Source organism: Saccoglossus kowalevskii, chromosome 6 (genome assembly GCF_978046115.1).
Source record: "Saccoglossus kowalevskii chromosome 6, keSacKowa6.1, whole genome shotgun sequence".
NCBI lineage: Eukaryota > Metazoa > Hemichordata > Enteropneusta > Harrimaniidae > Saccoglossus > Saccoglossus kowalevskii.
Window position 1 is genome coordinate 42,428,694 of NC_140646.1, and position 16,712 is coordinate 42,445,405.

At 35.0% G+C, this 16,712-nt stretch overlaps 2 protein-coding genes and 1 pseudogene across 2 annotated transcripts in view; 1 reads left to right on the forward strand and 2 right to left on the reverse strand.

Moving 5' to 3' along the window:
- Positions 1-2,966: 2,966 nt before the first annotated feature.
- LOC146742788 (uncharacterized) lies at positions 2,967-5,761 on the forward strand (annotated as a pseudogene).
- A 1,971-nt stretch (positions 5,762-7,732) lies between these two features.
- On the reverse strand, positions 7,733-8,329 carry LOC146742789 (uncharacterized). The gene has a single exon (XM_085500717.1). It carries the CDS (start codon positions 8,327-8,329, stop codon positions 7,733-7,735), a length of 597 nt encoding a protein of 198 aa, XP_085356843.1.
- A 681-nt stretch (positions 8,330-9,010) lies between these two features.
- Positions 9,011-16,712, reverse strand: part of LOC100367050 (DNA replication licensing factor mcm4-like) — an 82,243-nt gene continuing 74,541 nt past the window's right edge. The window contains exons 15-18 of the mRNA XM_002731927.4: positions 14,758-14,875; positions 13,968-14,209; positions 12,092-12,302; positions 9,011-11,080 (exon numbers count right to left, since the gene is read on the reverse strand). Of these exons, the coding sequence (XP_002731973.1) occupies positions 10,988-11,080; positions 12,092-12,302; positions 13,968-14,209; positions 14,758-14,875 (664 nt within the window). The 3' untranslated portion in view covers positions 9,011-10,987. The remainder of the gene's footprint in view (positions 11,081-12,091; positions 12,303-13,967; positions 14,210-14,757; positions 14,876-16,712) is intronic.

Genomic DNA, 16,712 nt, shown 5'->3' on the forward strand with positions numbered 1-16,712 from the left:
AACAACCGTAAGCTTACTTGGAATTGGCCAACATATGTGCACAAAGTACTTGAAATTAACGGATTAGACCATGTCTATGGGTTAAACATACCTAACAATATAAACTGGCTCAAAAGCTTTTATAAAATAAGTGAACAAAATGAAGTAAAAACGTTTGCAGATCAAATATCTAATATGAAATCACTGGAACATTACAGTTGGGTTAAAAGAAATAAGGAAAAAGAAAACTATATAAATGATCCCCTTGATCATCATGGCATATCACTGTATTTTAAAGTCAGATCTAACTCACTGGATTTAGAGGGTAATAAAATAACATGGGACAAATATAAAGGGAATGGAATGTGCAAGCTATGTAATGACGACAAAGAAGATATTTATCATTTTCTATTTTTATGCAAAGCAACTTATCATTTAAGACACAAATTTTATGGAGATTTCATGTACAAAGTTCAAAACCTTGAAGTAGACTCAACACTTATTAATAACTTTCTTTCTGGAGGAATTAATTTTAAGTTTAATGTACTTTTTAGCGACATATTGTGGAAAGTCAACAATAATTTGGGGAATATTGTATCCAAGGAAGTTAGAGTATTTATTACTCAATTGTATAAGTATAGAAAAGAAAGTTTGAATTTAATGTGATTTTTCTTCTTTCCTTTTTCAAATATGTATGATTTGGTTGTTTTCTTCTCTTTGTTTGCCGCTCCAAAGGCTAATAAAATATTATTATTATGTGTAACATCGGTAAATCGGGCGAAAAGGAAAACGGGCGAACCGGTAATTGGGCGAACTGGTAATCAGGCGAAGGAGTTCGGGCGAAGTGACTGTACCCCGTTTCAAGTTGACATCTGCTCGTTTATAACACTGAAACATTTAGATGTACATGGGCTGCATGGGTTCAGAATAGTTATAATACATGTGTACATTTATAGAAGTATTTGTTTCATCTGGTTCAGGTATGAGTAAGCGAGGCCGGTGTAGTAATGGAAAGTTTGTTTCCAAGTCCAACGAAAAACGCAGGAATGGTAGCGGTCGGAGGTTATCTACAAACTCTGAATATGCATGTGACGCTGGTGAAATCCTGGGTGAAATAGTTGAAACCACACCAGTGAAACACGTTTTTGATGCGTGTATCACGTTAGAACACAATTACTGTTTGCACAATTCCAAAACACGTAGGTCTGCTTTCCCTACTGTACACAACGTAAACGTTGTCAAGGAAGAAATTGTGCACACAGAAGACTCCGATAATCATGATGACGATGCATTCGGCCATATTGATTTTGACGATGAGTGTGAATATGTCCCTAGTTTACAATGGAAAGAGGGTAGACGGATTGTAGAGTTGGGTGTTTTTGTTGACCATCTTTCAAAAGGTTGCAAAAAATGTGTTTACCCTTTAAATGTAACTGATTGTGTAGGTGAAACCAAACACGGTTTAGGTGGGTGGCTGCACATTATTTGCAGGAATCCATTGTGCCACACCATTAATTATTTACTTCTTGGTAAACATCATGGAAGGATTTGGGATGTAAACACTAAATATGCTTCAGGTAAGATTCAGTTAAAATATTATTTAGTTATTCCTCAACTTTTAATTATTGTATTGTTTACATCATTTTTACATAATAGAATGACTGTGAATAGACACTGAAATTTTTGTAAATTTGATTTTAAACAGGCTGTTACCAATTTCAATTAATTATATTAACTATTAGGAGTGGTCCATGCAGGTATAGGTGAGAGAAAGGCAAATAACTTGTTGTCGTTATTAAATATACCTGTCCCCAGTAAGGCAACAATGAAATACAAGAAAAAGGGAGGTTGGAGTAGCAGTGGAGAATGTTGCTAAAAAGTCTACCATGATAGCTTTACAGCATGAAATTGATGAAACAAAACAACAGTGAGTCACTGTGTAATATTGTAATTATTAATACATGTAATTACAAAGGCTGCAATGATTGTTGTTTGGCTCTTAACTTTTCTGTTGATATGGAACTGATGGTGATAATATGATTTCCATTAATGTTTTTGGTCCCGATAAAGCTGTACATTTGAATCAGGCATTTGTATGTAGTGATAGTATCGCAAAATTATAATTTACTAATTATTTTCAGATGTAATTTGAACAATGAACATTGTCGCCTGAAAGTTGCAGTGGATGCAGGATGGCAAACTAGAGGTAGTGGGAGAGGATACAACAGTTTATCAGGTAATGTACAGATTGTATTGGAAGTTTGTACCTACCGGTATCTATAATTTGCTAAATAATAGCTTGGTGATAGGAGGTTGTATAGGTATGTAACAAAGAGTTCAGAGGTTTGATTATTTGACACTAACTGAACTCGTCTTAGACAAGTTGTCCTTGAATATAACTTAGTCTATAGTTGTTTAAATTTATTTAAAAATTTAAAGAGCCTGTTTTATTAAGGGTAGCCTATATGATCTAGTGAGGATAGTTCCAGTCATCTAGTGGTAATATCTGTCCATCATGATATAATAATCTGTTATAAAATAATATGTTCTAGTATTATATTTATTTCATATACTATCCACAAGGTCGCCGTAGCATGATAGGTGCTGAGACTGGTACAATTGTGGCATACAGTGTACGGTGTAAAAAGTGTAGGAAATGTGAAGCTGCTACAAGGCTAGGTTTAGAAATAGGAAAACATGATTGCCGAAAAAAATGGACAGGAAGTGCCAAAGCAATGGAGCCAGATATGGTGGAGGAACTTGCAAGACAGATGGAGAAAAGCTCTGCACCGATTGGAACTTTGATTGGTGATGAAGATAGTTCCACAATAGCACGTCTCAAAAAAATGTTGACCCAGCTATTGAAAAAAAAATCTGATAGTAATCATGTCAAAAAAAATCTTGGCAATCAGCTATATGCCCTGAAGGATACTCATAAAGTTTTAACAGTTAAAGTGATTAGATATCTTCAAAAATGTTTTAATTATATGGTTAGACAAAATGAAGGAAATGAACAGAATCTTAGGCAAGGATTAAAATCACTTTCGCAGCATCCATTTGGCAACCATACTTATTGTAGTCCTTCATGGTGCAGATTTCTTGAAAATCCCACCTCAAAATATAAATCTTTACCATATGGCTGTCCACTCTGTGATACTCTATTGCAATTGAAGTTAAGCAGGATATTTGAAGATCTGTCTTCTGTTGCTGAAAAACTAGTGTCATTAGAAAGTACACAATCAAATGAGAGTTTTAACCATACAGTATCATCTAAAGCTTGCAAAAGTCACTTTTATAGTGGTTATCAGAGTCTGAACTATAGTGGCAGCAGCAGTATCACAGAAGAATATTGGTTATTCATATGTATCAGAAGTGAGTTTTTAACTCAATGATGGGGAGGTTTAGGGTGTATTATTGCTCATTTGCCAATTCAGCAATATTTAGTTGAAAAGTAAAATTGAGTTGGTGCCTTACATAGTTATGCATATGTAGCTTTAAAATATACCAAATACTGTTTACATATTTATTATCCACATTCATTGGCATTTGAGTGGTAACATTACCTACCCATACATTTGAGTAAAATTGTGCCTGGTTTTCATTTTATAATTTATTCCTGTTTTTAGTTGAATGCATTCTGTTTGATTTATAATTTATATGAATTAAATCTGTACAAACTGATTTAAGGAATCTTTTCACAATTGAAAGAAATACTAATCAGAAAAAATCTTTTCTTTCAGATCTGGTTCAAATATTGAAAATAAGACTGATAATTAGTCAAAATTGTATTATTGATTTGTTATATTAACTTCTGTTATATAAGGTGCAGACCATTCAGAAATATGGAGAGGTCTTTAAAGATTATTGGAGAAACAACTTTAATTTTCCCACACTTTCCTATTGCTATTTTTTACATATTCCAAAACTGATGTATTTTCATGTTATATTTCAGGTTAACAAACAATTAGGGTTATCCCCAGGAACTTTTTCAACAGCCAGAGCTCTTCAGATTGACAAGGAAAACTCTAAACGTCGTGCTGAAAGTCAATCAAGAGATGCCAAGAAACGACGCCTTGAATTGAAAGAGAAAAAAACATGTATGACCGTGGCGCACGAGACAAGAGAAGGAGACACATACTCAACAAGAATTCAAATTTCAAAACGTAATAATTATTACCAATTTTTTTTTAAAGCATGATTTAAATAGAAGTGTCTTTTTAAGCATAACATTTGTTGTAAAGAAACAAAAAATATCTATCTACTTAACCGCTTGCTTACAATAAAGCAAATACTACTATAATTTTTGCACAAACTATGTGTTTCCATGGTTTATACATGTTGACAAACATATACAAATTTATATTAATAGAATCAAACATTATAAAGTTTGTTTCATTTTCAGCCATCCATGACATTGACTACATTCCTGCAGCACAGCTTCCTCCAATTCCTCATCGGGTTAACAAGTCATCAGTTCCTTGGGTTTATTTTGACTTGGAAACCACTGATCTGAGTAAGTTATAAGTTATTCATAGTTTTTAATTGTCATGCGTTTTACACTTGTTGTATACATAGCTATGGGACCCATATCAAACACGGTGTGATGCAATGACTATCTAGCTTTATTATGTATTACCAGTACTGTCAATTTCATTTAAGCATGACCGTCTTTTATAGAAATTGATAAAATATTTATTATTTATTCAAACAAATTTAAATTCATAAAACATTTATAAATATTTTATATAATTAAAAAAAATTATGCCTTCATGAAATTCATACTATACAATGGATTAATAAAAATAAGTCTTATTTACTCTATTAGACGTACAGTTCCAAAAGAAGTACACATAAAATAAAAATTGATTTTATTGTTTATCCATCAATAGGTGTTGAGGGAAGGTAATGTACATAAGCAATTGTGTTACTGACACTTTAGCAAATATGGTGTTTATAATTGATTATAACTAACACCTTTAACATATCACACATGAGGGCAGATCATATTTGTCATAAATTTTATCAAAGCATTCGTTTGTTCTTGCAGGTCGCACATCACATATCACACAGTTGGCTGCCATTGGGTCCGTCTTGTCAGCTGAATTTATATATAAAACCAAAAAAAAATATTCCTGAAGCATCTGCCATCACAGGCATTACATTTTTAAATGGAATAATGAAAAAAAATGAGACAACTACTGAATGTATTCCAATTAAGGAGGCGTTAACAAAACTTGTTGAGTTTCTTTCTCCAAATGGAGCTATTTTAATAGGCCACAATATTAGAAGTTTTGACTCTCGTGTTCTATTTAACGCAGTGGTGTCTAATAACATGGAAGATAGTTTTGGAAGCCTTGTTAAAGGCTTTGTTGATTCTTTAATTATTTTTAAGCATTTACACCCTGGTTGTCAACGTTATAGACAGGAGAATTTAGTATCACAATTCACAGGGTGTAAATATAATGCCCATGATGCAATTGCATATGTCCAATCACTAAACTCTCTGATGCAGATTGTGCCATTAGAAGAAGTGTGGAAGCATACATTGTCATGGCGGTATGTTGGTGATAGTGTCAAATATGCTTTGATGAAAACTAGCAACCTTGTGACACTAGCTCCACTTATACAAAAAAAAGTGCTTTCACAGTATATGGCTCAGAAAATAGCTGGTAGTGGTTTGATGTTAGCACACCTTTTGCTGGCTCATAAAAGGAATCCAGCAGATGGTATTTCTGCATTGTTTCGGGGAAAAAGAAAATTCTTGCAAGCCACGTGTTACTGAAAATGGAGTAATTATCAGTAATGATAATGAATATATTAAAGAGCTGGATAATCAATAGATCATATATATTTGTACTTATTCATCCATATTGTATAATAAATGACAAACTTAAAAATAAATACATATTTTTTTTACCAAAGTATGCATTGTTTGTGTTTTTATAATATGCTCCTCAAAGATGTGGCAAATGACATTTATGTATACAAGCTTTGACCAGAAATTGTTCAATTTTGTAAACAACAGAAACTGCAACAAACTATATGGAGTATATCAGTTTACAACCTATATGTATTCAGAAGAATACCCTAAAAATATACAGAATGCTGAATAATGAAATAAATCAAATTGAAATAATGCTAACAGACCAAAATTTTATTAATTATTCTAGCCTTAGTTCCTAACAACCCTCCGTTGTAAGTAATGAACCACCAGCACTAATCAGACAAGAATGTGGTTCAGTAAGCATAAAGGAGTAGATTAGTTTGAAAAGAAGTGCAAGGTTTATACCTTATTAATCCACTAGACCCTAACACTATTGTAAATTCAAATTTAAACTTTTGCATATACAATGTATGCTTTGTTTTTTTTACCTGTAGAAAACGTAGAAATAAGAAAGCCATCAAAAAGGGGTGGTGGATGAGGCATGGCCTGGGGGACTTGCTCCCATTATCAAAATGCCCGTTTTTTCCCCTAAGTTGGCTGGTAATTGTGAAAAATAAATTCTATTTTGCCTAAAATAATTCAGTCCTATGTTCAATTGGAAACACTGAGTGAACATGCTGTAATTTGACATTCATATCTACCTTAGGGCCAGGTTCAATAGTTTCCCCCTCCCCAAAGCTATGAAAATAGTCTGGTAACCCTATGTTTTTCTTATTCACATAGAAAGATAAGGCACATGAGATTATCTATAGTGATTATTAAGGAATTCTGGGTTTTAGAAGTTTGTAGGTAGAAGCCTAGTCATAATTTCTGACAAATTTAGTCATAAATCGCATGACAATGTTAATTAGTTTATTATGTACAATCATGAAGCTAATGTCCCATGGTGCAATGAAATAGCATTATTTTGTGTGTTACAGTTATGCTTTTTGAGAAACGTGTCCTAATATTCCTTGAAAATTGCTATTTTTAGAACAATTGCATAGAACACATGTTAAAGAAAAATTGCATTTTTTGACACTTTTTAAAACCCAGATTTTTTAAATAATTCAGAACAACAAAATGTACCCTATCATTAACAATATATGATTTTTTCAGCCTATGTCACCAGGCTAGATTTTGAGATATTGCATAATATCTCTGCCATAGGTACCTGTGGTAAAAGTGTTATAATAGTGTCAAAATAGCGACTTTCCACTAAAATACAACCATCAATTTCTCGAAAAAAAGGCTGGTGACCCCCAACTTTTTTTAGGTCTATATCCTTATGCCTTGGAGTACAATTTATTGCAAAATGAATAAATTCTGGGTTTTTTAATTTATGAGAAGGCTTCTACCTTAAGCGCAATGGATCAATCCAAAAATGACGTCACTTTCAGGGGTCGCGTGCTGTGAAATGAACAGCAAAAAATAATAAATCAGTGAAACAAACACTGTGGTCTACAAGCACTGGGAAAAGTACGACGCTATTGGGATCAGGTCAAGGCGGCGGGTCGTCTGAAATAGGTGGGTCGAGATGTCTAGGGGTCCTGGGTCGAGTTGTCCAATGAAAAATGGGTCGAGATGTCCAGCACCCTGGGTCATTCCAGTTTTACATAATAATTTTAGTTGGTCAATATTTTTGTTTAATGATCGAATATTCATGTGTAAAATGGACAAAGCACCTGGTGGAGAGTTTGGAAATTGTGTATTGAAGTCTTGTACAGAGTAACTATTACATTGAAATTTATGTAATGAAGATGAGTCTAAGACTGTCATGAAAATAGAAATTAATTCACATTGCTATTTCACTACCACAATTTAGATGTATTAAACAATGCGGGGTATATCATGTTCACCCGAGATAAGCATACCTCTTGAATTAACATTCTTCTTAATATATATCTTTCCATTATTTGTCCATAAAAATCTATACCCAGCTCTCTTTCTTGCAATATTTACCTTGAACAGAAGTTGACGTGTTGCTAATACTAAATTTTCATTAATAAAGATTCTCCCGGTGCTGTTAAATCCAAAATTCCTCGCTGTAATGTCTTTCAAGTTCTTTCTATTTTCGTAAATGGAATTTCTAGAACTTCGTGTGGTAAACTTAACGATAATTGGTCGTGGTTTGGTGTTTTCATTTTCACTGTTGTTTTCTTTTGTAGGAAGACGATGAGCAATGTCGATATCACTTGCCTGTATCCCTGGATTGACTTTCTTACATACTGACAATACGATTGCTGTTGTATCTTCATTTTCACTCACAGGCACGCCACTAATTTCCAGGTTAATTCTCCGTTGATACTGATTAAGATCTGTAACTTCTCTTTCCAGCGCTGTCACTCGTTGGCTCAAGTCTTTGTTTACTTGTTTGAGTTCTGTTACATTGAAACACCTGGTCCAGACAAGCGGACAGAGCTTCATATTTCTCATTAAAAAAATCAAATGAGCTGACCAAGTCCGCTTGCTTTTTTTTTACCTCCATTAAGTCATTTCCGATTTTCAGTAGTTGTGCACTGATGGGTTGCAGCATGGCATGTAGTTGGTCAGCCGGTGGCATACCAATGGACATGGACGTCGCCATCTTGTCTCTTTCACTTGATGTTGACCTTTTTGCATTACAACTTGCGCATAGCATCAGGTCGCTTTGGCACAACTTTACACCCTTTCTGGCATTACAATCGTGGCATTTCATGATGAGGTAGATAGATCTATACGCGTGAACGAGTAAAAACTTAAAATATAGCTCGGAGCATCTGCAATTGCATGTGTTCTACCGGAAAGCGCCCTCAATTTTATAGCTACGCCCAAAATAGTCCATCATTTATTGCACAACTGTGACCAAACATTTTCATTAAATCTTCATGCACTTTTTGACCTTTCATAAGTAAAATATACAATTTTCCAGGTATATTCCTACCTTCTTGCATACTAATGAGGGGTTCAGACACATTCTAAGCTGAACAATATTCTTGGACTAATAAAGCCGGTCAATCCTTTCCCAGCAACAAAATTGGTCAGGGCATGTTTAATAAATGATGTGGGTTGTAAAGCCCCAAAACATAAATCCCATTTCAGACAACCCAAAAAAACTAAAAAAATACATTTCTGACAAATTCATTTTTTTATTCAAGATGATCATTTCAGATTTACATTGTGTTTAACAAAGTGTAAACTGCTACATACAATGTTGGGTACAAGAACAGTAATCTGTCAGAGACAGCAAAATACAAAATCAAGAGCGAATAAATTGAAGGCCTTGCAACTCACTAAAATTGCACACAACTAAGAATAGTTCATAAACATGGCACAATCCCATAATGCCAGGCAAGAGTGTTACAATGATATTTCAGCATTATGCAATAAAAATGCTGATTGTTGCTTGTGTGGACTGTTATTATCAATAAAATAAATTTTTATAATACAGGATTTACTGAACAAGTTAACCAGGAAAGCAAGGAGCGAATTCTGACTTCTCAAAACATGCATCAAAAGGCAGTGTGTACTGGTAATGCTTGAATGCTAACACAATCTGAACAATTCAACTACTTATTGAAGAAACTAAATGTAAAAAGATTTACTATTCAATCCTAAATTTAGTCAGATATAAATGTGTTATTATATAATCCAGAAATCAATATAATTTTTTCATTTCTAAACAAAGCAGTCGAACTATACATATACTCTTGTAGAACACACTATGATTTGTGAGTCTTGTTCAAACAAAATATAACAATGGCACATAAACAGAAAGAGGCAGTGTATTATTAAAGGTGCCAAAATGAATAAATTCTTCAACCATTCATGAGATATTTTGCACTGTGGTCAGGCCTACGAGCTAATTACTTGATGGATCACTTAAAGTCATGAACATGGTACATTGATAACTCGTACATCCATTTCATTTTATTATTAGGTACCATAACTTCCCCTATCATATGCCCCTCCCCAAGCTTAAGCCAACCCCACTATTTTTAAACATTTAACGAGTTGAGGGCATCCCTGATTATCAGCCCAGGGTGTTTTTAACGGCATTTATTAAAATAGATGTGTAAAAATTGTGATTAGTACAGTAGTTTGGTTTGTGAAACGTGGTCATTATTTTAGTTTTTGTAATAATCATGTCTATTGAGACTACTATCATGAATGGGGTGTGAACGAGTTAATTATTCTTAAATACTTCAACACTCAGTTTACCTTTCGAAAATTTTTGAATCACCAGTTTTTAGAGAAATAAAAAAAACACAAAAAAAACACACACACACACACAGGGTAACTGCAAAGACTCCCATTGTTTGCTTCGCACACTGGAGTCAAAAATCGCTGTCTTTTCGGTGAATTCAGTGTTAACAGATCGCATTTTAACAATGTGGAAATTCACTTCTGCATAGCGTTAAAAAAATGACATTGTCAATAATTGGAAAACTTTGTCAGTATGACACAGCATTTGGATTGGTTGAGACTTTACCTGCTAGGTAAGAACATTGTTTCGGATTAACTCCTGCTGAAAAACTTTGTATATGATCGAAACATCCCACAATGAAGATAATGATAAAGATCTTGCCTTTGCCTTTTCCCACAGACCATACCCATTTTTAGAACGTAAATGTAGACGGTTTGTAAATCGTATTGTAATAAAATGTTTGTATTTTTATGAACATGTTTGTTTCTTTATTGTAAAAGTGCTGTGGAATTCAATGACTCGCTTTTTTTTGTCTTCTCCAAAAAAACGCAATATTCCCCTGAGCATGGCATGGTGAACAAAAGATGCAATTTGGACAATTTTTCGTGGGTGGGTTACAATGGTAAACCCAAAAAATTCATCTTTTCTGAGGTGGTCCTAGAGTATAAAAGCCCACCTCTTACTTTCTCCGATTTTACATGTTGAGGCCCCTGGGCTTATATATGATCAGGGAAGTACGGTAAATGCAGAATTAGTGACAATTTATATTGTCATTTTTGTAAGCCTGATTATATGGATTTTTTTTTTAAAGATCAGGAAGAAAGCAGCTCTAGATAAAAATGATCCATGGTTACAGCAAAATGAATGATTTCAACAGTATGAGACGAGATGAGTTAAGCTTATGTCAGTCTGAGGGTATCTCCAGTTTTGATCAGTTTGTCTTCATCTTCAAGTAGTTTAACTGCTTCTTCAAAGACATCACGTGGAATTTGCTGTAAATAAGGAAGACAAGACAAAATATGTTAAAAAGTTTTCATCTCTTACATTTTACAAGTGATCGTACTTTATGTAGTATTAACCTTTTAATTTTGAACCAAATTGAACATCATTTTTCAAAGCCTACATCTATTGTTTATCAAACAATATGCGCATTAACTTGAAGGCCAAATATAAAATACATTTGCTATACAATTAGTCGGCGCCCGAAATTGGACGCAACATGTTGGTCACATTTTAATGTGTAAATTATTTATTTATTTCATTCAAATGCCTTTATTTGCATGTTTTGCTGTTTGGTGGAAGTTTGTGGTTGAGCCAGCGACTTCAGTGCACCTTGTGTGACTGAGTTGGAATACCTATATCGGTGGACGAATGTGTCAAAATATCACGCCATTCAAGAATTGCATCATTTTCTCAAAACTTTCAGGTTGTCTTTTGCAACCTTGGCAAAGGTGTGGCTTCAAGTTCTAGTTTCTGTCCACAATAACTGCAGCTACAGTGAAAAGTCATTCATTGCAGGTTTTGATGACTTACTATCATGATTATTTCGGTTCAATTTATGCAGGATTTTAGGGGTTGACCAGGTACATACACGACAATAGTCATCAGAACTGGTGATCTTTTTGTGAGTTTGTTCCGACAAATAAGTAAATTTGTCAGGAGTCACCATTTCTACTGTGGCCGAGTCAAAATTATAATGCAACATTTTTTGTTGATGCGACAAATCAAATCAAATGGGTGACCTTTGGTACTGACATCATGTCTTACATGATTGTTTTTTGTGTGCAAAGGCTAAAGCTTGAGATATGCAAATTTATAGTATGCAGAACAGTGTGTATACGAAATGTAATGGAGTCTATTTTGCAAAGCAGAGAAACAGATGGAGGAAGCTGGGGTATTGCATAAAATGAACTTTTCAATTTCCTCGTAAATATTGGTAGGTAAAGTTAGAAAAATTTATTTTCCTTCTCCTAAGTTTAACTAAAGTTGTAAAGTTAACTAACCACATCCGACTGTTCTCTGAGTTCCGCTAGTGTCTTGGAAGCACTAATACGACGTGGCTTTCCTTTAGACTCTATAAACTTCCACAAAACTTGAGCAACGTCTTGTCGTTGTTTACGTGCACTGGTACTCAGACCAGTTGCGAGGATGTCAATATTGATGGTACCATCACGTGGATCAACAGCAGATTGTTTCAGAGCTTCTGAAAACAACCTGGATGAAAAAAAAAGGAAGAAAAATATTGGTTCGGTTTGGTAAAAATATTCTTACTGGTATACTAAGCAAAAGCATTAAATCACAGACTTCACTGTCACAATATCATATTATGGTAAAAGCAAAGTATCTAACCGTTCCTTCAAGTTTCGTGAACCTCAACTTCAGCCTATTGCCATACGATATACATTGCCATGTCATGACCCACCCTCCAACTTTATTTCAATACATTACATACATGCCATGTACAGTAAAACCTGTCAAAACCGACCATGACTGGGATCTATGGTCGGTTTTCAGAGGGAGTCGGTTTATTCAGGGTGGGCATAACTTCGATTGAAACAACAATTACATGTGCTGTAAACACGGGACAAATGAAAGACACCGGAGTTTGCCTCCGGTGATTATACATGTATTTACATTTATTGTATTGTTTCAATAAAATAATTTACCAAACAAGACAAGAATATTATGGTATGTACATGAAATCAATAAACATTAAAATAACTGTTGGAACAGACCGGGTAAGTATCGCGTATCGTAACTGAAGGCGTCCATTTTGAATGACATCACAACGCAAGTTCACGTGAGCTACATGTAATTATTATAATTTATGCAGACAGTTGATTTTGTTGTTAAGTCAATGAATCAAATTACGATGTAAAAAAATCATCAAGTTTTCACCGCTTTAAAGAACATCTTTTTTCAACGATTTTGTTCGTTCGAATTATGAAATTTTGGATATCTGTCAAGTAGCTGGAGTCTTTGTTTATTGCGAAGTTTTGTAATCTTGTTAACATGTCTAGCACATCGCCATGCGTCTGTTGCTCCCACTCGCCGTTATACATTGCTTCAGTCGGTATACGTTCATCAAAGTGGAGGTATTCTACAACGCTACACTGTGTTTGCGGCTCTGCAACATGCTAAATAAGGTTTCCGAATTCTTTGTCATCGTCTGCTTCTTCGTCATCATAAATTTTAATCTTGAAGCCCCCTTTACGGAAACATTCGAAAGCACAAAATTGTCGATCAGAATCGTTATGGAAAGAAGAAAACTCAATGTTTTGATCGTTGAAGAAGTGATAATGCAGTGTGCTTCACCGCAATTGAAGTTGATGACCCCGATCACTTGTTTATATCCGGGGTCATTACACTGTCCAGACATCACGCGATGCGATGGCGTGTGGTGTGAAAAACTTAATCAGTTGCTATTGTTTTACACGGGACGTTACTTGTAGTGTGAGATTTGATATTGTTTCTGTGACGTTCACGGTAAATTCAACACAATGCACACTTTTTAGGTCGGGCAGACCGGATTACTAGACAGCGGACGTGGTGCAACTGGTCGGATGGTCGATGTATTCAGTGTGAATATTGGACTTGGGGCCGATCAATGCGGTCGGTGTTCGGAGTAGACAGTGGTCGGATTTCACAGGTTGTTTTAACATAGGCGTCTATGGAGAAATTTCGGGACTACATAAATCGGTCGGTTCTGACAGTAGGTCGGTTTATCCAGGGGTCGGTTTTGACAGGTTTTACTGTACTATACACATGCAAACTAGTTATGTGCATTGCTTACGAATGTTATAATAGGTTTTTCATTACACAGCATTCTACATTTTGTACTCTATTATTTTTTTTAGTTATTGGTTACAAGAAACATACCTTCTTGCTTCCTCAACATCTATACATTCTACCACTTTGGAATATCTCATTCTGGCATGGGCTTCCGCTAACCTGATCAACGATTCCAACTGTCTGGGATAAGCAGATACCATTCCTTTGGCACTTCCAATCTTTCGCATCTCAACGTACGACTTAATGAAGGACTGGCTGGCTTCTTCACTTAGTTTTGGATGGATGTACTGACGAGCATATGCAATATAATCTTTCATTAAACCCATGTCCTGTTGCAGAAGACAATAGTCAACATATTCAGATTTTTATAGTCGATCAGAGATCATCAGTACAACAGTATGGTATCACAGTACTATGCAGAATTCAGCATTTTAGTTGTCGCAGGATAGCATTATGATTAGAGTACCAATAGGCCATTATAGAGAGAAGTTGAACTTTTTGACATCAAGTTTTCTTACATCGGGCTTACAAAATTTGTTGATATCGTCATACTATGTTTATTCAACAATTCTTTTTTTTCAAGTTTGCAATTGATTGTGGCATGATCGGTACTTTACAGTATACTATAGAATGCTTTATATATTTGTGATGTGATACAGACACTGAACATTTTCTTCTAATGTTTTATATTTGATATTGGCTGCATAGACCCAAATAATCTAATGACTTCTGTTGGTAATTGTTTATGGCGCAAGGACAGCAAAATTGTTTCTTAAGGAACAGTAGCTCATATATCGACAATAGAAAAGGTGTGGAAATCAAGAGTGGCATTTGTATTTTGTGGAGTACACTGTATGGTCAATCACAGATCACTTACTAAATGTTCTTCATCGCTCTCTCGTTGGCTTCTGTGGTACAACGAAACGAGATGATTAGCGAGACGACGATCATACAACTCATCTTGAGGATCCAGCATAAGAAATATGAGATCAAACCTAAAATGACAGAATAATAGTCAAAAACTTTCGGGTAATTTTTTTGTATCCAAACTTTAGCTGTATGACAGATTTATAAAAGAGCGCAATGCTTGTAACATTGGAAATGAAAAGTTATCAATTCATGACTCTTACCCATGACATGCACGATTTGGTAGAAAAGTCTGGTTTCAAATTAGACAAGACAAGGACAGTTCAAATAGGAGTACAGTGCTTGCATTCAGCACTACCACCACGTTAGAGTAACAAACAGTTTCAGGTTTGTTTTGCATGGCTGCCATGGTAATTTCTTTATTTGGTTTGGAGAAAATACTAAGAAACAAGTCAACAAGGCTCAGGTATACTATAAATACACTCCTAAACAATAGGGATTATTTGTTTGTCACGCTGTAGTAAACAGCTCCAGCCAAGCTCTGGTAAAAACGCGTTTTCTCTCAAACTTACAGGTCGATTATGTCATGCCAAAATGGATGCATGTGACTATGAATATCATAGCAGTGACTGTGTGTAGTATTTATGACAATAAATAGTGTACGATTTGAGATTTTGGCAAATAAAATTCAAAAACACCAACCAGGGAAAGGAACGCGCTACTTGAATAATTAACTACTGTCATCAAAGTCACGTGATGTTGGGCCGCTGAAACAGGAGGTGTCATAGACTATGCAAGTGATTAACAACACTCATTAGCATAGCCACACCTCCAATTAACACTTGCCTGGGGCAAGTGAATTGGGTTTTTAATGACATAGTCCCCGTTGGAATTAGGGGAAATGTTATTCATGCCAACAATAAAGTAATATGGACCAAAAAACATAGTAATTGAGAGTGGTCTAGCATCAACAGAAAAAAGCAAGATTGCAGGCAGTCAACCATCTTTGATCCAAGTGTGAAACTAATTGTCATGGACGTGTATTTTAACATGTATGTAATTGAAGAAAAAAAAAATTTGACAATGATCCCAGTCAATGATACATTTTGAAAAAAACAAGATGGCTGCCAGTTGGTAATTTTTCTCAACATGTATAATGTTTGTATCAAATTTGAACAAAAACCGACAAATCCTGTTCAAGATAACACATGTCATTTGGCCATCTTTGATATGATTATGGAACAAACGGACATGAACATGTATACTCATATGTACGATGCACAGTGTTCTCCACAAGGGGTTTTAGGCGGGCGACCCATCAAGTTTTACGACCACCCAGTAACTCTCAACACCCGCCCACCAACGTACATCCAGCTGAAATAATTTTTTCAAGAGTCCAAACATAAACAATGACCACTGGAAGTCTGAAAGCAGTTATCAAGTGTATTCATGGCAATGTGTCAATCGCCTGAATTCATTGTCGCTCGACATTGTTGTCACTTATTGCTTACGATACGCAACTACAGTGGTTTCAATTTACAGCTGTATTTTTAATAATCGCCTTCCGATCACGAAAGAAAGAAGTAAATACGAACGAAATGTATATGCACAGAAAATAAACAAATGTATTAGCATTGCATGTAAACTCGAACAAAAATTAAAATTCTAGCCGTATTTACAACGTTCGCTCGATTTTCATCGTGAAAACAGCATGGAGAAGGCAAACTGGTGACCTTTTGGCCTACCACATTCAACGACCATCGGCCACCCACCGCTGTTGCCACTGTAACGATTAAGTATCTAAGTTGCATAGGGGAACAGCGCATTCTGGGTGTTCGTTTACTGAATTCGAAAAGCGGTAATAAACGTCAAACATGGCTCTCGGATTAGTTTACCGCGAGTATTTGTAATTGAATAATAGTTTAGTTATCCTTTCCACGTACTTTTTTCAATTTATCCATTTTT

Excerpts from the sequence above, each read along its gene's own strand:
- LOC146742789 (XM_085500717.1), bottom strand. The coding sequence starts at position 8,329 with ATGAAGCTCTGTCCGCTTGTCTGGACCAGGTGTTTCAATGTAACAGAA.